Source organism: Erpetoichthys calabaricus, chromosome 8, assembly GCF_900747795.2.
Source record: "Erpetoichthys calabaricus chromosome 8, fErpCal1.3, whole genome shotgun sequence".
Classification (NCBI taxonomy): Eukaryota; Metazoa; Chordata; class Cladistia; order Polypteriformes; family Polypteridae; genus Erpetoichthys; species Erpetoichthys calabaricus.
Window position 1 is genome coordinate 193,816,134 of NC_041401.2, and position 25,064 is coordinate 193,841,197.

Consider the following 25,064-nt stretch of genomic DNA (forward strand, 5'->3'; position numbering starts at 1 on the left):
GCTAAATCTGGCTTTGTGTCAACTGTACATATGAGTAGATAGAGGCGATTTATAAGATATATTTGCACAGAGCACAGTGACACATTAAACTTATGCTTATTACAACAGCTGGAGAGTGGCGCTCACAGTGTGTGGTACAGTGTACGGTGATTCATCTCTACCACTTGCCAATGAATTTCATCTGGGCTTTTGCTCATGGCACACAACTCAGATCATACAGTATCAAAAGTTTTAGTTTAGTGTTAATGTTTGCAGTGCAGAATCTATTGGAATGTATTTTGTAATGCATGTTGTAATAAAATGGACTGCATTTATTATTCCAACAGGTGGCACATCACACCGATTTGTAGCAATGAAATACATATGTATCTGTTATATGCCATTTGGTATGGTATTCGTAAAAGCAGTGTTAATGTTTGTGATATGCCATCTGTTAGAATGACAAACGCTATGCATTTTATTACTAAACACTAGCTGTGCTACCTGACTAAGACAGATTGAAATCGTAGTAATTAATGCAGACCTCAGTGTGAACTTTTGCAGTACAACATGCAGTGCTTATCTCTCTGTTATATGTCTTTTGGTATGGGATTCGTATAAAGAGTGTTAAATGTTTGTGATGTGCCATCTGTTAGAATGACCAATGCAATGCATTTTATTGCTACAAATGTTTGTGAGGTGCCATCTGTTGGAGGGACAGAGACATGGCAACTGGATGGACATACAGATGCACAGACACTTACCCTGCATGAGACCTGCTAAAGCCTTTCAAGTTAATCCAGACTGAATTCACTTTAAATCTGAAATGTGTAATTGACTTGTTTAAATAAATTTGGCACACTCGACACACATTCAGTCACTTTGGCCTTTATTTTCGGTACCAGTACCTTGTTCCAGTTGTGAAGTAGTTTAGATGCTAAACAAATGAATTTCATCACAGATGTATATTATTGCAGATTTTTAAAATGTGGGTTTTATAGATCCAAAAAAGTCAAGTAACGCATTTCAGTTGTCTGTGATAGAGGAGCCAGAAGATCTTCTGCAAAATTAAACCAAATTCCAACCATTTTTCAAACTCACATTATCCAAATTTGGGGTCACAGGTACTTTTCATAAGTCCCGACTAGTTGGGTGTTTTTGGGCCTTGTATATGTGAATGTCCCGTTCAGGATCGTAGTGGACCTCACTTACCATAAAGGTTTGCTCCATCATCTTCAGGAATTTGCTGTCTCGCTCATATCGAATTCTACAAGAAAGCAGTATCGTTGTCTTCTCAGAACTTAAGTAGTCCAGTGTGTTCAGCAAATCTTGGAATGTTTCTTCAAGATAAACAATATCAGCTCCTAAAATAAGATCATAGCTGCTCCTTTCAAAACATTCCAGGTTTTCCCCCCAGGTCAGTTCAGCAATTCTAGCCTTCATTTGTACTTCTGGTGGAAGATTGGCTTTGACATTTGTTTGCAAAAATTCTAGCGCCGATTTTCTGTCTGTGATGGTAACATTGGCACCTGAAGGAGACATTAAAATCGACATTACAACCAGCTCAGCTGATGATGCATAAAATTAAAGTAAAGCTAACAGTAGCAACGTATCATCTGCTTATATACATACACACACACACAGCTTTTTCTTTGTTAATTGAAAAATCCCATATTTGGTTTCAGTCAAATTACACAGGAATTTTATTGGATTTAAACTGATAAATTTCACCATGGCACACACACCTAGTAATTGTCTTTATTTATTAGTAGCTGCAGATAATGTTGATTCTGTGGGATCAGAATTTAAAAAGAGTAAAATCAGGCAAAGTTCATGGGACAAAAACCATACTGTGGAGTCAATGGGTCAGTGGTCCATGAGTGTAGCACAGTTGAAAAATGTTAAATACAGGCAAAAGGAATGTTACTTAAAAATATAAGATGGGGGGTAAGGTGCTGTCTTACAAGGAGCAATCTCTAAAATAAATTTAGGGGTTTAGACTGATGCAAAACTCTTGTCACCTTTGCAATGTACAGAACCAATGAAAGTGTCAAATGAAATGTTAGGTTGCATTGCAAAGGCTGTAGACTGTATATTGGGCTCATGAGCCATGTCTGGACTCCTGTGAGCACAGCTCATCACCAAACTTACACAACATGTGCATGCAGGTACGGGAGGGCATATCTTACTGTGACCAGTTAAATGCAGCCCGCAGGACCTCATGTGGTTGCAGGATTTGGTTTTCCCCCAGTTTCATAGTCAGTCATTTTCCCACTAATCTGTCTTACTTTGTTACTAGGACTTTTTTCTCTTTTCATATTCTGCATTCAGAAAAGCAGAGAAGTGTGATTTTTTTTTTTTTTACACTTAGAAGTCCCTTAAAAATATCTGCATTTTTGCTATAGAGTACCTTAAACTGCTTAACGGTCTTGTGTTGTTATCCCATTAACCTCCCAGGAGTTAATCCTGAGCTTCTCTTGGACTCTGAAGTCTATGTAAAAACGGGTAACCCAGAGTCAGACTCAAGTAACCGATTTTGATTCGATATGGCTGCGGTGGGTTGGCACCCTTCCCGGGAGTGGTTCCTGCCTTGTGCCCTGTGTTGGCTGGGATTGGCTCCAGCAGACTCCCGTGACCCTGTGTCCGGATTCAGCAGGTTGGAAAATGGATGGATGGATGGATTTGATATGGAGAGTAAAGCCTGAATAACACTTGGGACAGTATTCTGCTGCCATCTTGGGGATGGAGTAACATCATGCTGCAAAAAATCAGGACTTTTTCTGTCCTGCCACTCCGTGGCAATTCATCAATATTCATGAGTGGGGTGGAGCATTCAACAAAAAAAAATGCAATGGTATACAGTGGAATCTCGGGTCACGACCGTAATTAGTTACAAAACTTTGGTCGCAACCCAATTTAGTCGTGACCCGAAGTAACTTCCCCCATAGGATTGAATGTAAATACAATTAATCCGTTTCGGACCGTACGAGCTGTATGTAAATATATGTACGCTCGTTTGTGCTCTTTCTGTCTCTCGCTCGCTCGCTGCACAGGGAGAGACTGAACACGTGCGGAAATCATCAGCGTGTACGAACCAGAAGGGAAACTGGCTTGTTCGTCACCTGAGTGTGGTCATGAATAGATGCAAAAGTTTGGCAAACTTTTTGGTCGTAACCTGATTTGTACGTGGTCCGAGACGTTCGTGACCCGAGGCTCCACTGTATATAGAAAAGGCTGTAAAGCCAGTTTTGGAACAAACTACCTTATATATTCGCGGATAAGTCGGGACTTGGTTTTATCGAATTTTATAATGTCGGTCGTATAAGTCGAATGCAGAAAACTTGCACTATTGGTCCAAAAGATTATGATATGCTAACACCCACATGAGAGAGTAACCACGGAGCGCACGGCCTTTTTTCTCTATGTGGGTGTAGCAATGCGCTGTATCAGTGTGTGCGCCTAAACTCTCTCTCTCTATTGTGCCTATGTGACCACACAGTAATTAATACCCAAACTATTCCGAAGCAACGTTTGCACTATTTTGTGTTTTTTGTATCTCACACCCTTATACACCTTTATCGTAAAAGCATCCCTTATCTACGATGGAGCGTTCGATAAGAAAATATGAAGCTGGTTTGAAATTAAAAGTTGTTTAAGTGGCGAAAGAATTTGGTAACTGCGCTGCTGCAACAAAATTCAATGCATCTGAAAAACTGGTACGCGATTGGAGGATGCAAGAAGATGTAAAAAAAATTAAAATTTAAGTGTCGCATTTTTGAAAAGGCGTATAAGTCAGGGTTTACAATTAATTTTTCGGGTTTCAAAACCCAACTTATATGTGAGTATGTACGGTAAAACACATTATTTGACTCAAGCAATAGTGAGGACAATGTGAATTGGGGCGGCACGGTGGCGCAGTGGGTAGCGCTGCTGCCTCGCAGTTGGGAGACCTGGGGACCTGGGTTCGCTTCCCGGGCCCTCCCTGCGTGGAGTTTGCATGTTCTCCCCGTGTCTGCGTGGGTTTCCTCCGGGCGCTCCGGTTTCCTCCCACAGTCCAGGTGGATTGGCGATTCTAAATTGGCCCTAGTGTGTGCTTGGTGTGTGGGTGTGTTTGTGTGTGTCCTGTGGTGGGTTGGCACCCTGCCCAGGATTGGTTCCTGCCTTGTGCCCTGTGTTGGCTGGGATTGGCTCCGGCAGACCCCCGTGACCCTGTGTTCGGATTCAGCGGGTTGGAAAATGGATGGATGGATGGATGTGAATTGGTCATCGGATGCTGACATAGATGCATATGGCACTGTATGCTTGGTGAATCTGGTTCCCATGAAGGTTTGTGGCATAAAAGGCAAAATGACTGCGATCAAATAGGAAGATAAAAAAAAAATAAAATAAATAAAGTTAGCCCCCTAAGGACTATTCACAATGCAGCAACTGTCAATGTTCATGTCAGGGGTAATGTGGAAGTCACTAAGCCCTGCGCTGTGATAGCCAACAATGAAAGCATTCTTTGTTTACAGCATTTTTTCACACCTGCCTTAAACTTTTGCACAGTACTGTAAATCGTCATGATGGTAAAAATCTTAAAAACCAAGATAAAAAAAAATCCAAAACTGGTTTTGTATTTTCTATACACTGTAGAAACTGGAAAATGAAAGCTTGCAGAATTAGGAGGGAAGTCCAGTTAAACACAGACATTGGTTGGAGCAAAACCCTTCAGACAGGACTGCGTTTGAGAACTACTGGGCTAGTGCAATTAACCTTTTTTTTTTATTATTTCTACCTAGAGAAGACAGCATGGGGACCTAATCCAGGTGATCAAAATTCTAAAAAGATAATTGGGCCAGCAAAATTCTTTTCAGTTAAAAATGGTGAATTATGTATGCATGGATTCCAGTGGTAATTCAGGGAAGGTGCATTTAGGACAGAAGCCAGAAAGTATTTCTTCATAAGAAAGGCTGTTGGAAACTGAAACAGTGCTATAGTTTTTCTTGGATGGATGAGTAGCAACATGTGTCACAGCATCTTTACATTTACACACTGGACAGGAAGAGACCATTCAGCCTTTCATGTTAGCTTGGTCAGCTAATAGAGATGTTGTCCCTGTATTTCATCCAGATACTTTTTTTAAAAAGTTGTTGCAAGTGTTTTATTCAGCTATACAACTTGGTAGCTTTCTCCAGATCCTCACTTATATGCACGTTTTGCCGAGTAAACGGTGTAAAAGACTGAACTGACCTGCTCAGGTATAGCAGAAAGCTACCACGTATCTCCTTTGTCATGTTGTTTTAGTGTGGCACAGTGGTTTTGTTTTTGCCTTGTAACATTATGACTGTGTTTCAACTCCCAGCAGGAGTTTCCTCCCACAGTCCATAGAAATGCACGTTAGGTGGATTGGCAATGCTAAATTGGTCCCTGTGTGTGTGTGGATGGGAGGTTGTGTGGGTGCCATGTCCATGGATTGTTCTTGCCTTTCCTCCAGGTTTACAAAATGGATGGATGGAGGTTTGTTTTGGAGGAGCATGTGCTTAGTGTTTACACAGTGGTACTCATTCCAGCCACCCATCACAAATCTTTTGCTGCGTTCCACTTATGTTAGAAGTCTAAATTTCAGAGCTGGGAACAACATCACACCCGAGCTGAATGTGTTCCAGTAAAACATCTGAAAAACCACAATGGATGCGTTCAGGAAAACCTTTGCTGTGCTTGCTCCATTGGAATGAATGCAAGTTGATACCAATGCATTACGCTGTATTTTGCGTAACCGAACACCATAGCAATATGTCTACAGATAGACGTTTAACAGTACTGTTGGTACGATTGGTTTAATGAGACAGAAGTGCTAATAAACAGTATAATACTACAGCTTTAACTAATGTTTGTGATGCATGTTGCCATTTTAAATTGATGTCATAATTTGAATTCAGTCAAACTCGCTCTTGATAGATCTGCCTTGCGTTTCCTATTTGGAAATCCGACTTTGACCTCAGAAATTCCAACTTCAAATGGAACACAGCATTTTTCTGCAATTGTGCTATAACTTTAAACCACCCTGATATTAAATCCAAACTCACCGAGTAGTGTGGCTACAATCCCCACAAGTCCTGTTCCTGCACCCAGCTCTATTGCAGACATGCCCTTCAGTTCAACTGCTCCTAGTTCAAGGTATGTACAGAGGACAACAGCCTAAAGTAAAAAATATGATAAACTTAGTGTTAATAAAGCATTAAAAAGTATCAAGATGGAAGGGATAAGGTCAGAAAAGGTGTGGTTGGAGTGGAAAGAAATGGGTGGAGGAAAATAATTTGAGAGGCAACGATATGAGGAATATAATGGCATACCGGTGTCACGCTGTTGACATTCAAGTCTGCTGTGATAAATTCATTCATTTTCAAGCCCACTGGGAATTTATCGTTATGGGTGGCAAGATCTGTGCCAGGAGCCCACTCTGGATAAAATCCAAGTTTATTGCATGACACAATAATTCACACTCGTTAATACTGTGCCAATTTACACTTGTCCAATGACCCTCCCATGCACGCTACCGGGAAGTGACTGTAAAACCTGTGTGAGGACAATCTGCAAACATGACATAGATGACTGGAGACGGGATTTGAACCCAGAACATTGGATCAGTGGGGTAGCAGAAGTACCAATTGCACCACCCAAATGGAGAACAGGCAATTTAAATGAGTTGGTGGGGACTGAACTCTAGCAGTTTAAAGTCCCGTGCCCTTGCACTATGACGTGATATCTGTATAGCTTTGCTTCAAACTTACTTATAAATTCCAAGATTGTTTTCTTTTCGACAGCTCAGGCAGTGCCAGGTGAAGTCCCACAGTTTTCATATTTTTTCTGCAATTGTACCACACTTGTGTTTTACGGTACAACACCCTTAGTCACCATACCTTTCATTGAATGCCTAAGTACATCAAGTTCATTAAACAATCATTCATATTACTGCTTTATAGCCAATGATAAAACATTTGTACGTTATTAGTTAGTGCTGATTGTTGTAAAATCACAGCAATGCCGCCCTCTCCCGTGCCACTACCAAGATCGCGCTCTCCATGTTAACCAATACGTTTAAACCAACGGTGAAGAATCTCCCAAACCGAGGCAAAAATCCGTCTTGCTATTTTTAAAAATATATTTTAATTTCTCTCCCCAATCTTTGTAGCTCTCTTCCAGCGTTAAACATTTTAAACTTACAGCATCCCACACAACCGCTGCAACTCCCAGTTTTCCCCAATCCTGCGAAATCTTGACGTGGCGACCAGCAAACTGAAATGCAGAGGATGAGTCGTGTAGCTTCTTGAGTCCAGGAAGCAACGAATGATCATAGGGCACCAGAGCCATTTGTGAAAATGATGTTAAAAGAATCAAACGCTTTTCACTGCAGTACACGGTGTCTCCAGCCAGCGGAGCCCAGGTTTCTGCAGGACTCGCCGGTGTATACTCAACGGTTGGTCGGCTGTCGACGTCATCAATTACAGCCGATTTAGGCTGGAGTCGTCATCTTCTGATGACGTCACGAGGGGCGTATTCACGCCACGTGCGCTCCGAAGCCCGCCTTTGTGACGATAAAGACGCGGCTCCCTCTTTACGTCACAAGCCCGCTACCTTTCAAACGGACATTTCTGGGAATTAACTTGGAAATATCTAACATCTTCACAGAAAATGGAAAATGAATTTACAGATAGCAAATTTGAAATGTTCTTTGCGTTGTTTATTAGGAGCAAATGTCGACACCGTCTTCAGAAAATATCAACTATGTTAACCAGGTAGGTTGTTTGGAGCCACTTCGATTCACAGGTCTGCAAAATTAAACTCTTAAAAGTTGTTTTAATTGTATTTTAGTTCATGAACACAATAAAAAATATAACTAGTGTGTTTCCGTCACGTCACATTTAAGTACAAAATTGAAAAGAAATATAAAATGTTATAAATTATACATTTTATTCATGTGTACAATTTAGTTCTAAATCAATTTAGCATGAACTATTTAGTCAATCTAATATGTTTAAATATACAGTACTGTGCAAAAGTTTTAGGCAGGTGTGAAAAAATGCTGTAAACAAAGAATGCTTTCAGAAATATAAATAATGATTGTTTATTGTTATCAATTTACAAAATGCAAAATGAGCAAACAAAAGAAAAATCTAAATCAAATCAATATTTGGTGTTCCTACCTTTTGCCTTCAAACCAGCATCAATTCTTATAGGTCCACTTGCACAAAGTCAGGGATTTTGTAGGATTCTAGTCAGGTGTCTGATCAACCAATTCTACCAAACAGGTGCTAATGATCATCAGTGTCACACGGAGGTTCAAACACAGCCATTAACTGAAACAGAAACAGCTTTAAACTGGGTGAGGAACAGCCAAACTCTGCTACCAAGGTGAGGTTGTGGAAGACAGTTTCATGTCATGGCAAGATTGAGCACAGCAACAAGACACAAGGTAGTTCTACTGCATCAGCAAGGTCTCTCCCAGACAAAGATCTCAAAGCAGACTGGGGTTTCAAGATGTGCTGTTCAAGCTCTTTTGAAGAAGCACAAAGAAACGGGCAACGTTGAGGATCGTAGACGCAGTGGTCGGCCAAGGAAACTGAGTGCAGCAGATGAAAGACACATCAAGCTTATTACCCTTCAAAATCGGAAGATGTCCAGCAGTGCCATCAGCTCAGAACTGGCAGAAACCAGTGGGACCCAGGTACACCCATCTACTGTCTGGAGAAGTCTGGCCAGAAGTGGTCTTCATGGAAGAGTTGCAGCCAAAAAGCCATACCTCCGACGTGGAAACAAGGTCAAGCGACTCAAGTATGCACAAAAACATAGGAACTGGGGTGCAGAAAAATGGCAGCAGGTGCTCTGGACTGATGAGTCAAAATTTGAAATATTTGGCTGTAGCAGAAGGCAGTTTGTTCGTCGAAGGGCTGGAGAGAGGAACAATAATGAGTGTCTGCCGGCAACAGTGAAGCATGGTGGAGGTTCCTTGAATGTTTGGAGCTGCATTTCTGCAAATGGAGTTGGAGATTTGGTCAGGATTAATGGTGTTCTCAATGCTGAGAAATACAGGCAGATACTTATCCATCATGCTATACCATCATGGAGGCGTATGATTGGCCCCAAATTTATTCTGCAGCAGGACAACGACCCCAAACATACAGCCAAAGTCATTAAGAACTATCTTCAGCGTAAAGAAGAACAAGAAGTCCTGGAAGTGATGGCATGGCCTCCACAGAGCCCTGATCTCAACATCATCGAGTGTGTCTGGGATTACATAAAGAGACAGAAGGATGTGAGGAAGCCTACATCCACAGAAGATCTGTGGTTAGTTCTCCAAGATGTTTGGAACAACCTACCAGCCGAGTTCCTTCAAAAACTGTGTGCAAGTGTACCTAGAAGAATTGATGCTGTTTTAAAGGCAAAGGGTGGTCACACCAAGTATTGATTTGATTTCGATTTCTCTTTTGTTCATTCACTGCATTTTGTTGATTGATGAAAATAAAAGATTAACACTTCCATTTTTGAAAACATTCTTTGTTTACAGCAATTTTTCACACCTGCCTAAAACTTTTGCACAGTACTGTATATGTAAAGAAAACAACCATCCATAAGCATTGACTTACATATAACTTATTTAGTTTTTGTCTATTGGTGGCCCGTCGTTTGTCCTCTTTTTTTCTAAAGCGTCTCTATTAAATATCCAGCAGTAGTTTGCCATCACAATGTCTCTGCTACCTTCTCTTCATGTGCTTGATATCGCGATGGAATCTTTTACTCAGCTCTTCCTTCCCTACTCCCAAGATTTTTAGGAAAATTTCCAACTGCGAATCCAAAAAGTGAACTTTGTGACTCAGTGGTAAACCAGTCCCATAAATTTAACTAACACGTTTTGCAATCCCGTTATAATTTGTATCGTTATTGTTATATAAGAACATACTTCTCTGAATGAAGTTGTGGCGGCAGCACTTTTTCTGGATCCACCAAGCTAGGTCTGATGATAGTTTTGGCACCCAGCTGCAGCTTTTGTCTAAACTGGCCATTCCTTCTGAACCCAATGTCAATTCTTCGCTCTGCTGTCCCCCTGAGAATTTCGTAAGCCCTGACAGCTCATCATCATGTTCAGGTCCTGCTATATTCTGACCTTATCGAATATAGAATTTTTTTGCGTTAAACATAGATTTTAATATTAGAAAATATGGTAACACTTTAGGTACTGCAAAAATTCGTCTATTCCTCATTTACCCATATGTAACAAGACCTTAAAGGAGCCTTCTTTTTGGTCTTCACAACACTTACTATATGAAAACCTCAGTAGATGGTAATTCATCTCTGTGCTGTGTGGAGTATTAACATGAAGGTAAAATGACTTGTTAATATGAAGAATTCTCAGGTCTTATACGAAATATGTAATATCAAGAGAAATGTCACCCAAATCCAAGGAAACGTTTTGTTAGTTTGTCACATCACATTGCACAGATGAATAAAACATTTTATTGATGCTTTATGTTATGAAGACCCCAAGAAGTGTATGTTAAGGTCTTGTTACTATTAATACATGACACTTTTCAGTACTTAAACTAAAGTGTTACCAAAAATATTAAATTCAAACAAATTATTATTGCAATAAAATACTGATACAGATAAAATAGTGTGAAAACAATAAAAAAAAAGTACTACTGACAGCTAAAAAATGTGTTTTGTAAAAATAAGGTCACGTGATGCTGTAAATGGTTTTCATTTTTTAATTCAGTGCCCAAAATCACATAAAATAATCAATAGCAATTTTTAATGATAGGACAATCCTTATTTATTTAATACATGGCACAGACTAAACCGGACCTGGTCCCAAGGTTCTTAACAATGCAAACATCTAAATATAAAATATGTGATATTTCAAAACCTGGTCAAGATGTAAGAAACAAACCTAAATATTCAGAAAATAGTAAATTGCAATGGATGGAAAGCAGTGTTTTTCTAGTTTTAAGGTATATTTTAGTTTTAATTTTGTTATCAAAATTAAATTAAATTAAAATCAAAATTGTCATCAAAGGTGACTGTGTGCAGAGGGTGCAGACCTATAAATATCTGGGAGTGCAGCTGGATGATAAATTAGACTGGACTGCCAATACTGATGCGCTGTGCAAGAAAGGACAGAGCCGGTTATACTACCTTAGAAGGCTGGCGTCCTTCAACATCTGCAATAAGATGCTGCAGATGTTCTATCAGACAGTTGTGGCGAGCGCCCTCTTCTACGCAGTGGTGTGCTGGGGAGGCAGCATTAAGAGGAAAGACGCCTCACGCCTGGACAAACTGGTGAGGAAGGCAAGCTCTATTGTTGGCATGGAGCTGGACAGTTTGACATCTGTGGCAGAGCGAAGGGTGCTGAGCAGGCTCCTATCAATTATGGAGAATCCATTGCATCCACTGAACAGGATCATCTCCAGACAGAGGAGCAGCTTCAGCGACAGACTGCTGTCACTGTCCTGCTCCACTGACAGATTGAGGAGATCGTTCCTCCCCCAAACTATGCGACTCTTTAATTCCATCCAGGGGGGTAAACGTTAATATTTAACATTATACATAGTTATTGTCTGTTTTTCACCTGCATTATTATCATTCTTTAATTTAATATTATTTATTGTATCAGTATGCTGCTGCTGAAGAATGTGAATTTCCCATTGGGATTAATAAAGTATCTATCTATCTATCTATCTATCTATCTATCTATCTATCTATCTATCTATCTATCTATCTATCTATCTATCTATCTATCTATCTATCTATCTTTTCATTTTATTTTTTTTTATAATTTTAGTATGTATTTGGTTTTATCATCTTCTAGTTTTATTTTTTCTTTGTAGTGATTTTAGTTTTATTTAGCATAAATACGAACACGAACACTGATTAGCAAGTCTTAAAGCCCAGTTTTCTTTTTCTTCAGAGTTTTCTTAAGAGCTGAATTATATAAATCATTCATGCTGTAAACCTGTCAACTTAAGACATACAATTTGACAATCTGTGATGGAACTCAGTTTTCCCTTGATAATAAATTTATATTTACATAATGTGACAGTTTAAGGCTTCCAATATTATCAAAAACTTCCAGAATCAAGGAAGTACAACCACTAATCCGAAAAAATCCCAACTCAGATAAAGGCGGTAGTACCAAATCTGGCATTTTTTACAACCTCAAATCAGAAAAAGTTGGGACGGTATGGAAAATGCAAATAAAAATGAAATAAACGCACTGATTCTTCAATGTACTTTAACTTTTATTTCATTGCAGACAGTATGAACCCAATATATCCAATGTTTGTCTGGTCAACTTCATTTCATTTGTTAATATACTGTACATCTATTCCTGCATTTCAGGCCTGCAACACATTTCAAAAAAAGTTGTGACTTTTTGCGATTTGGGGATGTACATTAACCTGCAATGAGTTTAAGGAAATTATCTTTTTATTTTTTTTTGTGATTCATTTAGTGAGCCGTGAGATCACCACACACATATACCATCCATCCATCCATTTTCCAACCCGCTGAATCCGAACACAGGGTCACGGGGGTCTGCTGGAGCCAATCCCAGCCAACACAGGGCACAAGGCAGGAACCAATCCCGGGCAGGGTGTCAACCCACCACAACACACATATACTCTTTTATTATATATTTGTTTTTGATATTTGAACAGTGAGTTGGCCTTTGTTATGGACCTTTTCCTGCCTTGTGCCTAGTGCTGCCTGGACAGGCTGTGGTCCCATTCTGTGACCCTGAGCTAGAATAAGGAGGTGAGAAGAGTGAGGGACAGAGAAACGTTTAACAAAGTAATATGTAAGGCTCAAAGTGGGCCTGGCCAACATGTCTGCAGAGCACAGGCTGCTGAAACAGCGACTCCTAAATGTCCAACCATCTTTTTACCAATACCGTCTAATCTAGTTCAGGATTGCTGGGCAGAGTCTGTCCCTGCAGGAGCCATTCTTGGATGGGATACCAGTATATTGTAAGGTACTATAAAACAAACAGCTGCACTTGATTAAGTGCACGTCTTTGGGACTAGAAACTTACTTTGACATAAGGAGAACATGCAAGCTCCATGCAAACAACCACAAATCTGAAAAAGTCCCAACTCAAATAAAGGAGGTAGTACCAAAGCTGCCATTTTTTACAACCTTGAATCAGAAAAAGTTGGGACAGTATGGAAAATGCAAATAAAAATAAAATAAACGCGCTGATTCTTCAATGTACTTTAACTTTTATTTCATTGCAGACAGTATGAACCCAATATATCCAATGTTTGTCTGGTCAACTTCATTTCATTTGTTAATATACATCTATTCCTGCATTTCAGGCCTACAACACATTCCAAAAAAAGTTGTGACTTTTTCTGATTTGGGGTTGTTCATTAACCTGCAATGAGTTTAAGGAAATGATCATTTAATTTCAGAAACACTTTTATTTTTATTTGAGATTCATTTAGTGAGCCGTGAGATCACCACAAACATATACTCTTTTATTATATATTTGTTTTTGATATTTGCTGGTGTTGACTGCTAGGCCTTAAAAGTGTATTTTTTCTCAGGACAATGAATTGCGTTATTAACGATAATAACAGAAATATAGATGAAGGTTTTTCCATGTATGTTTCAATAAGCATATTTACATCAGGTTCATGTCACGGGTTCTTCCTGCATAGAGTTGGCATTCTCTCCCCTTGTCTGCGCATGTTTCCTCTGGGTGCCCCGGTGTCCTCCCACAATCCAAAGACATGCAGGTTAGGTGAACTGGCGTTCCTAAATTGGCTCTGATGTGTGTGCTTGGTGTGTGTGTGTGTGTGTCTATATGTGTGTTTTCCTGCCTTGCGCCCTGTGCTGGCTGGGATAGGCTCCAGCAGACCCCTGCGACTCTGCTCAGGACTAAGAGGGTTAGAAAATGACTGACTGACTGATGTTTACAAGTATGAAACATCTGTTGTAGCAACATGCAAAACCTGGGGAGCTCCTTGTGAGCCTATCGCTGCGTGGATGTAATTTAACAAAAACACATGCAGGAATAAACAGATTAAGAGCAATTAAGAGTGCTTAATTACACAATTCTGATATCCATCTGTAAATTCTGCAGTTATGTACACTCAGCCTATGTGCGCATGGGAAGAACGTGCAAACTCCATACACAGCCTGAGCTGGACAGCAATTAAATGTGGGCTCATGGCCCTGTGTCACGGGAACACTAGCTGTGCACCATCACTTTGTCCGTATTAAAACATCAGTACTAAATAACCTGATTCAAACTAAATGTATACATGTAGGGTCAAATTGGCTTATAGGACTAACTTCATGCTACATGTCTGATTAGTCTGTCACTGCAGTGATGCTGCCAGCAATCAAGCGATATTTTAGTGAAATAAGGCCTTTTTTTTGAGTGGCAAGAATAAACATCTTTAGCTATCTACTGCACTCTGATTCATGTTCTAAGAAATACAAAGAGTCAATCTATAATAATAATAATTCTTTACATTTATATAGCGTTTTTCTCACTACTCAAAGCGCTCAGCAATTGTAGGTTAAGGGCTTTGCTCAAGGGCCCAACAGAGCAGAGTCCCTATTGGCATTTACGGGATTAGAACCAGCAACCTTCCGATTGCCAGTGCAGATCCCTAGCCTCAGAGCCACCACTCTGCCTTTACAATCTATGTAATTCTAATATAGACGCTATATAGCGCCTGACCCGGCACAGACTGATGCAGAGGCACGTACTTAAACAAAGCACACTTTTATTTTTCTTCAGCCGTGAGGCACACCTTCCCCGTGTCCCACAGGCCCAACACAGTCCCAAAACACTCACAAATATTACCACAACACTCTTCTCTTCACCAACACTCCTCCTCCTCCCGACTCTGGCTCTCTCGAGTGGTGGTGGCTGGCCTTTTTTATACCCCACCCGGAAGTATTCCAGGTGCTTGATCACCTGGGGCTAATTGCATTTCCGAGTGGGGCTGAGGAATTGACCAGCCGGGCTGCAAAGTCCATGCAGCTCCCCCTGGCGGCTATCCAAGCCCCCAACCAGGCTGTGGAGGACTCCATGTCCCATGGAGCCATGCACCAGGTTGGGGAATCATCGTCTGCCAAGGAGGATGCCACCAAGCGTCCCGGGGGAGGTATTGAGCTGCCCACGGTGGCTCCCCCGGAACAGATGCAGCAGGGGCGTCCCTGCCGGGCATGGGACCCAGCTGTCCTTTACAAATATAATAATAATAATAACAATAACAATGAATTTAAGAAATCAAAGTCTGACTTCAAAACTGTTTTGTAAATAGCAGTGATCTAATACTTACAGCCAAAGGTTTTTATAATTTGGAAAAGCAGGTTATTGATGCAGGTTGCTCAGCTTCTTACCTTCTTTGCCATACAAAAACAGAAACACCTTTATATTTATTTATTTATTTGTTTGTTTGTTCATTTTTCAGTCTAAATATTGACACATCTGAAGCCAGGGTGGCCACTTGAGCTTGACAAACCTACCAAAGGAACAGGCTGCATGTTTTTAGCACCTTCTTGAAGTTTGGTAAAAGCTGCCACTCGCTGACAACTCCTAGGACATCTGTGACTGACAGTCAGCTACAGCCAATGAAATCCTCAGATGAAGTCACTGGTAAGTGATGAGGCTTCGGTATTGGCTTTCAGTTTTGACTGATAGCTCTAAATGACCAATTAAATCCCCTGAATATGTCAGCTAATGGTGAGATTCTGATGCACACAAGCAAGGGGCACATGTAACACGCACACAAACACATGTTCTTTTCTAAACTATAATTATGGCTGTGTGGCTTTAAAGATATACTGGCAACTGTGCAAGGAAATTAAAATGACAAAAACTAGGTTTGTCTGCATTTTCTCACTTTTGTTTAGTTCTAGTTTTCTGATATTTCTTTCATTTTAATCTTAGTTTTGGTTAACAGAATTATTATTTTTTTCATTAACAACATGTTTCTTTTTAGTTTTCATTAGCAAGAAAAGCACTGATGCAGAGTATGAAAAGGCAGAGTAGCTGGAAAAGTATCTCAACAACTGCTACAGAAGAGTCCAGTTTAAAAAAATACAGAATTCCAGGGAACGCGGATTAAAATGCAGTCGAGAAGCAGTTTGTGTTGAAGTGAGATCTGAATGAGTCCACTGATAGGGATTGGCAAACAGACAGAGAAAGTTCCTGAAAGCCACAATGGTGAATGACCATTCAGAAACAGTTGCAAAAGGAGTCTTTGGAATGGTGAAACAATCGGCGTCACAAGGTTTTAGTTTAATCTTTAAGTTATTTTCTAACCCACTTAGTCCTGAGCAGAGTCACAGGGGTCTGCTGGAGCCTATCCCAGCTAGCATAGGACACAAGGCAGGAACAAATCTGTAAAGCACACCTCCTGTCATTGGACTCTGGAGCAGTGGAAATACGTTCTCTGCAGTGATGAATCACACTTCGTTATCTGGCACTCTAATGGACAAATCTGGGTTTGATGGATGCTAGGAGAGCACTACTACTTTCTGGACGGAATGGTGCCTAATGTAAAGTTTAGTGAAGGTATGGATAATGGCAGGGTTTACACTAGGCCCCTTGGTTCCCTGTAGACTACTGTTAATGCTACAGCATACAAATACATTTTAGACAATTGTGTGCTTCCTACTTTGTAACAACAGTTTGGGAAAGAGCAATTCCTGCTTCAGCATTACTATGCCCCTGTGAACAAAGCCAGGACCATAAAGACGTGAAGGAACATGAGTGGCCTGCACAGAGCCATGACATCAACCCTATTATTCTTCCATGTAAAGCCTGAAAACCACGAGGAGCGATTTAGATCATTTATGTTAGATAGAATGCCTAATGGGAGCTGAGCGGTCTCATAGCCTTGGAACCCCTGCAGATTTTTTTTTTTTTCTCCAGCCCTCTGGAGTTTTTTTGTTTATTTTCTGTCCTCCCTGTCCATCAGACCTTACTTTATTCTTTGTTAATTAGTATTGCCTAATTTTTATATTTTCTTCATCTTGTAAAGCACTTTGAGATACATCATTTGTATGAAAACATGCTATAGAAATAAATGTTGTTGTTATACTGAATCTGGATGCCGATTGTCGGACAGGTCTTCTCATCCAATATCTCACAAATGGGCACAAATTACCAATGACACACTCCAAAATCTTGAGGAAAGAAGAGTAGAGGATATTATAGCTGCCGATTGTTTGGACTGGGATATTCAAATATAGGTGGGATGTTCAAGTGTCTGCAAACGTTTGTCCATAATAGTGCAGATGTAAATGGCAATATACTGTGTAATGGAGAAATGTGAACAGATAGATAGATAGATGTGAAAGGTACCATATAATGGATACAGATGTAAAAGCCACTATATATTAGAAAAAAATATAAACAGAGAAATATGAAACACGCTATGTAAAATAGGTATATCAATTTAAGTTATAAAATCCACATTTTAAATTCTCTTGGGCTGCACTAACACTTTACTATGCAACGGCACGCTGCGGTTGTTCAAGGAGCAGCTGCTGAACGAACCATGGATGACCCAGTCATAGATAAAGGAAAAACTGCGTGTAAAATCTGTAATAACATATTTACATGAAAAAAGCTTCCCCTGCACTCTGCAATCCATCAAACATGTTTTAATTTTCCCCCACACAACTTCGACAGCTGCAGACCGTATCAAACAAATGTCCTGCCGAGTTAGCAGTCATGCAAAGCCATTAGCCTCGTTTGCTACCTTTGATAACAACGAATACTTCGGATATTGCATATACATTGAAATAACGGTTAACAGCAACTGAAAGCACTTAAAAAAATATTTTGCCAAGTATTATTATTAGAATTATAATAAAATAATATTTATTTTATTGCAGTCCAACATCTTACTACAATCTGCCAGCTTCAAGCCATACCAGTCATTTCTTTGAGACCAGCTGAATGAAACTGGGATTCGTCTCACAGCACGTATTGGAAATTGACTTTTGATTAGTGCATCGTTAACGCCGTTTTTACGGACAGTTTTAATCCTATTAAAGACAGAACGCCGATTGTGTTTGTAGTCTCCACCAGTAAACGCGTTTCTGAACAGTTACATAATTTGGGGGGCTGCCAAAATCAGAAGGCGATATCAAAATGTTTCATTGCATTTACAATGGAAAGTTTAACCTTCGTTATGTCGAAAGACACTTTCTAAAGTGGGCAAATCAGTGCCCAAGATCAACTTTATCCAGTTCTTTAAGAGAGGCCGTCCTTGGGACCCTCGTTTTTACATACGAGCTGCGTTACTTTGATTGACATTCCCAGAGAAGAGTAGCGCGAGGGATAATAATGATTGACGTGTTTTCTGCTCAATCAACGTTTACATCACTGTGTGTAGGCGGGTACTTTTGATTCTTAAAAATTGCCTTTGAGACGTTGCTCTGGAGTAAAGAGCGTCAATGACTCGTTAGATATTGTGACAATTTTCAGTTCCTGCCAATCACTGAATGGTTCTACAAAAAGGGCGGGACCTATTCCTCTCCCTGGTTGACGCTTTATGGTGGAGATGGCGGCTGAAGGTAGCGGATCGCAGAATTAGCCGGAGGGGAGGAGGGGTTAGCCAGAGGTGGGAGGGGGGTGGGAATCCTCATTAGCCGGGCCGGAGATCGAGACGGTCTTAGGAAAAATAGGGAACCGAAGGGTAGTGAGGTGTGTGTCGTTGTCGTGAGTTTATGTCCCCTTTGTCATATTCGAAGGAAAAGCACAAGAAGTAGGCCTGAAAAGCCTCGGGGTTTCCAGAGTGACATAACTTGATCGATAGGAAGTTAGTAAGTTGGTCGCTTGCTCGTTATCATCCGGCGCTTACTATTTTGGTAGTTGCGTAAAAGGAAATAAAGACGTCCTGTTTGGAAAGAGGTTCAAAGAGCTCGGAGAAAGCTCGCATTTGTAGTTTGATAGAGGCAAGAGAAGGGAGGGGACCGGTAGGGGGGCTGCAAGGGGCGTGTGCGGCAATAAAACTAAGCCGTCCCTCGACCGGGCTTTTCTGCCTTCTTTCACACCTCCTTCTCCGCATTCCCCACCTTAACTGAAAGAATGGCGTGGACTGGACGGGTTACCTTTTGAATGAAGTAGGGGGGGAAAGCGGCGTTCGCACTGACGTCGGGCCATTAGAAGGAAAGCGGGCTGCACGAGTAATCGTCTGCCGCTAATTCGACATCGCGTTGTCCATTCGATTCCACGCAAGGCGCGCGCCTGTACGCACGGGAGGGACCGGAGCGTAAGCGTGGAAGAGTAGAACTAGAGAAATGTAACTTTTATGTCTTTGCTTTTTTTTTCTTTTTATTCTTTTTAGTGCGTTTTTTTATTTACCGTTTAGATGGCCTTAAACGAATTTGCCGTTCTCTTTCGGGAAAGTGGCTAACTAATACTGTAACAATGCTGCGCTACTCCTGGAGGATTTAGACAGATCGCCTGCTACGAAGTTCCCTGGTTCGGTTGGGGTGTGTGTGTGTGTGTGTGTAAGTAAGTGAGGTTGGGGGGAACAGCGAAACCAGTGCTCGTGATTTTTGGGACAGACTAGCCATGGGAAATACGGTGTCCTGTTGCGTCTCACCGGGTGGGAGCCCCAAAGTTGGCCGGACGAGGAGGCAGCCAGAACTTCTGGAGGTCTACCAAGCGGAAGCAGAGCTGAGCGAGCCTGACACGGGAACCTATCTGCAGCACATCAGCGACCGGGAGATCCCTGACGGTGAGAACCATGCTAATTTAGTACTGTACACTTTTTCTTGATGCAGTCCCATCTGCTTCTTTCTCCCAAGGCGATCGATTTATACGTCATGGCACTCTTCTTGCCCGTTTAGCGCTGTAAATTCCACAGTTTCTTTTGGTATGTTGGTTGAAACATTAATACTTGATGTAACTTTATCCTGTGATCTTGATTTGACTATATTATTATTATTTGCCTGACGCCTTTATCCAAGACGACGTCGAGCAGGTAACACTTCACATGTTTGTCCAATTGGAGCACAGGCAGGTGAAGTGACTTACTCCTGGTCACACAGTGTCAGTAGCGGGATTTGAACCCGCCATCCCAGGGTTTGAAGTCGAAAGCCTTAACCACTATGCCAGAAAGAATTCAGACCCCATTCATTTTCTGTACTCTTTTTATTATGTGGTAGATTTATTATTATTATTATTATTATTATTCTCAGATGATTCTGCACTTATGGGGTGTATTTGTAATGGATGTCAGATGGCAAACTTTGCTTCTTGATGTAAAGTGTCTGCAACCTAACATGAGGAAAAACAAGGAACTAGTTTTTGACTTTCACCGCACCAAAGAGCCTCTGCGCTCAGTTACTATTTAGGAAGGGTGTGCAGAGGTGAGGTGTATTGCTACAAGTACTTGGAGGTTCACATCATTGATCGGCTGACCTGAGGGACTATATAAGAAAGGGTAGTGCTGACACTTTATTTTCTTAGTAGACCGAGTTCCTTTAATGTGGGTAATGATATCTTTCATATATTCTACAACCACTTTGAGAAACCTGTTGGTTGATTTAAAAAGGAATAGTCGGCTACGGGACACACTCTTGACCTGCTTGGGTTAGTTGTGGAGCAGAGGGTAAAGACAGAAGTGACTGCCATAATGATCACAACCTCTCTCTGAAACGCAAACACTGCTGACTTTTCACTGTAATGAATTAATCAGCAGGGATGTGTCGAGAAATATTACTGGGGGTCCTTAGTTCCTATGACAGTACCTGTGCACAGTGCCTTACTGGGATTATAATTGCAAAATCAGAATTTTTCTATTTAGTCATTCTGTGGTGTGTTCAGACCTCTATCTTAAGTAAAAAGTCAAATTTTCCCCAGGGTAAAAAGCTCTATTTGTCTGTCTATTGCTCATTATTTGGCAGACCCTGTTCTCCTGGACAACTTACAATATTTAAGATACAATTGGTTACAGTTCTGTTTTCAGTTGGAGCACAGGCAGATGAAGTGACTTGCTCATGGTTGCACCATGCCACAGTTTGTGGTCCAAAGCCTTAGCCAGTATGGCGCACTGTCTGCCCAAAATGAGTGGTTTTTCTTTCACAATGGGATTTGAACCTTGATCATCAGCTTAGAAAACCAGCAACTGATTGTTGCCCCCTAGAGCAGTAGCTGTCCTGTCCAGTAGAACCTGTCTTTAGTTGGCAAGAGGAACTTGTTCATTGGTCATGATCCCTGTCTTTAATTCAAAAGCTAAAATGTGCACCCTGTTCATGCAATTCTCTGATTTTTCTGTAATATTTCTTTAACAATATTTCAGGAAAAAAATGCCTGCATTTTTAAAGTTTTAAATATACAGTAGATTCAGAAAGTATTCAGACCCCATTCATTTTCTGCACTATTTATTGTGTCGTGGATATAATTTTAAATAGGCAAATATGGCACATTTATCCATCAGTTTTCTTTCAATAACTTTTGATGACCAAGTGTAAACATGCTTAAAGAAAGGTTAGCAAACTTATTAAACAATCAAAACTGAAATCTCTCATTCCTAGAAGTATTCAGCTCCTTTGCTGTGGTACTCCAAATTGTGTTCAGGACCAACCTGTTTGCTTTAATTCTCCTCGAGATGTGTGTAGAACTTTGAGTCCACCTGTGGCAAACTGAATTGATTGACATCATTTAGAAAGGCACACGAGTACCTGTGTATAGAAGGAGCGACAATTCACACTGCATATGCAAGTACAAAGAACTCTCTGAAGACCTCTGTGATCAAATTGCAGTGAGGCATAGATCAGGACAACGAGATAAAACAATTTCTAAAGCTTTGAGTGCTCCTAGGACTACAGTGGCCTCAATAATTGTGAAATGGAAGACGTTTAGAACCACTGGGACTCTGCCTCTGTCAAGTCAAATCGAGTAACCAGATAAGGTGGGCTTTTGGTCAGAGAAATAATCAAGAACCCAATGGTCACTCTAACAGGGCTTCAGAAGTCCTCTGCTGAGATGGGAGAACCTGTTGGAAGGGTAACTGTCTCTGCAGAAATTCATCAGTCAGGTGTTTATGGTAGAGTGACTAACTGGAAGCTGCCCTTGAATAAAAAAAGCATTTGACTGCCTGCTTGGACTCTTGGGGCATGAGGTAAAAGATTCACTGTTTGAACTCTCTGGGTAGTAGTCCAAGAACTATGTGTGGTGAAGACCAATTGCTGCTCATTAACTGCCTAATACCATCCCATTCGGTGACATATGGTGGTGGCATCATCCTGCCATGAGGCTGTAGGTAAAGGAAGACTGGTCAGAACTGAGGGAAGGAGGTCCATGAAGAAAACCTGCTCCTGAGTTCAAGTTAGCACAGCAATGAACTGAAGCATACATCCAAGACAATTCTGGAGTGATTTGGGAACAAGTGTCTGAGTGTCCTTTAGTGACCCAACTTAAACCCGATTGGATATGTGTGGAGAGTCTTGAAGCTTGTGTAGAATTACCAGGAAGACTCAAAACCAGAATTGATGCTAAAGGAGCTTCTACCAAGAACTGAATTATGGGGTCTGAATACTTCCATGAAGGAGAGTTTAAGTTTTTTGATAAAGTTGCAAACTTTTCTGAAGACTTGTCACTTTGTCATTATGCGGTATTGAGCGTGGATTGATGGGTAACGAGAGCAAATTTTATTCATTTAAAATTAAGTTTACAACACAATCGAGTGGGCAGAAATAAGCACCAATGCAAAGCAACCCAGAAAAGGTGGTGTGAATGACCCAGAATTTACTTAACTGCATCTTTAATGCAATCACCTTCACAAGGTTCTTTACAAAGTTAAACAAAGCAGCACAAGATAAGATAATAAAATACAAAATGAGATCATCTTCATTTATAAAACACTTCACAACAGCCGCTTTATAAAGCCGTCAAGAATACAGAACAAAGGAGCACTCCATGCAAGATAAGGCTGAACACCGTATTAATTGGTCAGTCAGTTTAATGCATTGGGCAGTGCGTTCCAAAGCAAATAAGAGCAGAATACAAAGCCTAAAAAGATAAAGGTAACAATGGAATTGCAAAATAAATCTGAAAATCCGTTTAATGACGTCAGAATTTGTAGCTGTTCTTCCTATTATCCATTTCTCCTTCTGTGTATGCCACTGACGCATGGACATTTGTTGAAGGTGTGCAATGTTGTTTAGTTTGTCACTGTAAGCAAGCACTAATCGACGTATTTTCAGTATTTAAAGTAACTAACATTTATGACATTAAGTCGTTTACCTGCACTTTTCTGATTGTTTTGTTTGGTTTAGCTGTTCAACTTTCCCCACTCGCATGTGGAAACAAGGTATGTCTTTGGGCACTGTGGTCAGGTTTTGGCCTTAATCAGACCCTTGTTGTTTTCGAGGAGTAAGTGTGCTCTCTCTGCTCTCCATTTGCACTAAAGAAACAAGTAGAGGTCCACATTTTACAGACTGAAGGTGTACAGCAGATGAAATCCATAGAAGGCTTTCTGCCCAATGCGGAGACGGTGTTTAACCACTATGGAGTGTTTACTAATGCTTTGAGAAATTTAAAAAATGGCCAGACAATTGTTAAGCAAGAAGGAGGAGGAAGCCAGTCCACTTCCACTACCAATGACAACACGCAAGTCTGTACCATGATTCAGATGAAGCAATGAAGATATTGGCCTCTGATATAACCTTCAGGCCACGAAAAGTGGATCACACTGCTCTCTGGTCTTCTTGGGTGCAAATGAAAATTGGAGTGGCCATGTTTACTCCTAGAAAGCAAGAGGAGAAACTGACTGAGATTGCAACTTTACCACTGTGACCTCAAGTTTCCTCAAGTGCACAGGGTGAGTGTACAGCTAATTCAAGCAAAATTATCACTAAGGTGCAGGTAATTATTGACCAACCTTGACTAATTATAACGGTACAAAAATGGATGAGTAAAAATGTTGTCAGTCTCATGGTTGAAGGTAGAAGCAACTTTAGTTTGCATTAAGAGCATTAAATATTAGCCTGTCATATTAATATTTGAGATTATTAGACCAGTGCCTTGCCAGCTATTGTGTAAATATTGTATTTGTTTACTATGTCGTGTGAGTTAGTGATTGCTCTTGTATATACCATATATACTCGTGGATAAGTCGGGACTTGATTTTACCGTATAATTTCCGTTTTTTTATAATGTTGGTCATATGAGTTGAATACGGTAATATCACGCTATTGGTCGAAGAGACTGATATGCTAACGCTCGCCTGAGAGAGTAACCACAGAGCACACTGCCTTTTTATTTTTATGTGACGTGCCTACGTGACCACACGGTAATACCCGAACTATTCTGAAGCAACATTTGCACTGATTTGTGTTTTTTGTTTCTCACACCTTTTATCATAAGAGCATCCCTTATCTATGATGGAGCATTCGATCAGAAGAAAATATGAAGCTGGTTTTAAATTAAACATCGTTTGAAGTGGTGCAAGAAATTGGTAACTGTGCTGCTGCAACAAAATTCGATGTGTCTGAGAAACTGGTGCGTGATTGGAGGAGGCAGGAAGATTAATTTTAAATAAGAAATTTTAGTGTTGCATTTTTTAACGGGCGTATAAGTCGGGGTCTGATTTTATTATCAATTTTTCAGGTTTCAAGACCCCACTTATACGTGAGTATGTAGAGATGTCAGGTAATTGAAAGGAACTACTCTGGGGATCTCTCTCTCTCTCTCCTAGAAGGTTTTGTGTTGCAGACATGCTTGTATCGTTTGTGCAGTAGCGGCTAAGCGACTATCTTTCTTCGGAGGTTACCTTTTGCTGATGTGCTTGCCTCGCTTCTGTATTAGCCGCTAAGCGAGTGACTTTCTTCCGAAGTTTCGCTTTGCTGACATGCTGGCCTTGCTTGTGTATTCTCAGAGGTGGAGCCCTTACCCCAGACCAGGCCAGACAGACACACACACTTCCATACGTAGACGTTTATGTATAAGATATAGATATATAGATAGATATAAAAGGCACTACATAATTGATAGATCGATAGATAGAATGTGAATTTCCCCTTGGGATCAATAAAGTATCTAACCTCTGTATGTCTGTCCGCTTTTC

The 25,064-nt window shown here is 40.6% G+C and overlaps 2 protein-coding genes across 2 annotated transcripts in view; one reads left to right on the forward strand and one right to left on the reverse strand.

Moving 5' to 3' along the window:
- Positions 1-840: 840 nt before the first annotated feature.
- On the reverse strand, positions 841-7,459 carry mettl21a (methyltransferase 21A, HSPA lysine). Its single transcript, XM_028808407.2, has 3 exons — positions 7,186-7,459; positions 6,048-6,159; positions 841-1,508 (listed from the first exon to the last, which is right to left on the reverse strand). Exons 1-3 carry the CDS (start codon positions 7,330-7,332, stop codon positions 1,111-1,113), a joined length of 657 nt encoding a protein of 218 aa, XP_028664240.1. The 5' UTR covers positions 7,333-7,459; the 3' UTR covers positions 841-1,110.
- An 11,142-nt stretch (positions 7,460-18,601) lies between these two features.
- ccnyl1 (cyclin Y-like 1) overlaps positions 18,602-25,064 on the forward strand; it is a 49,100-nt gene continuing 42,637 nt past the window's right edge. The window contains exon 1 of the mRNA XM_051930323.1: positions 18,602-19,730. Within this exon, the coding sequence (XP_051786283.1) occupies positions 19,565-19,730 (166 nt within the window). The 5' untranslated portion in view covers positions 18,602-19,564. The remainder of the gene's footprint in view (positions 19,731-25,064) is intronic.

Bases quoted from the DNA above. Each gene is read 5' to 3' on its own strand.
- mettl21a (XM_028808407.2), bottom strand. From the start codon at position 7,332: ATGGCTCTGGTGCCCTATGATCATTCGTTGCTTCCTGGACTCAAGAAG. The intron at 6,160-7,185 runs GTAAGTTTAAAA...TTTTTACTTTAG, and splicing joins CAGCGGTTGTGTGGGATGCT to GCTGTTGTCCTCTGTACATA. The intron at 1,509-6,047 runs GTGAGTTTGGAT...TGTCTCCTTCAG, and splicing joins GATTGTAGCCACACTACTCG to GTGCCAATGTTACCATCACA.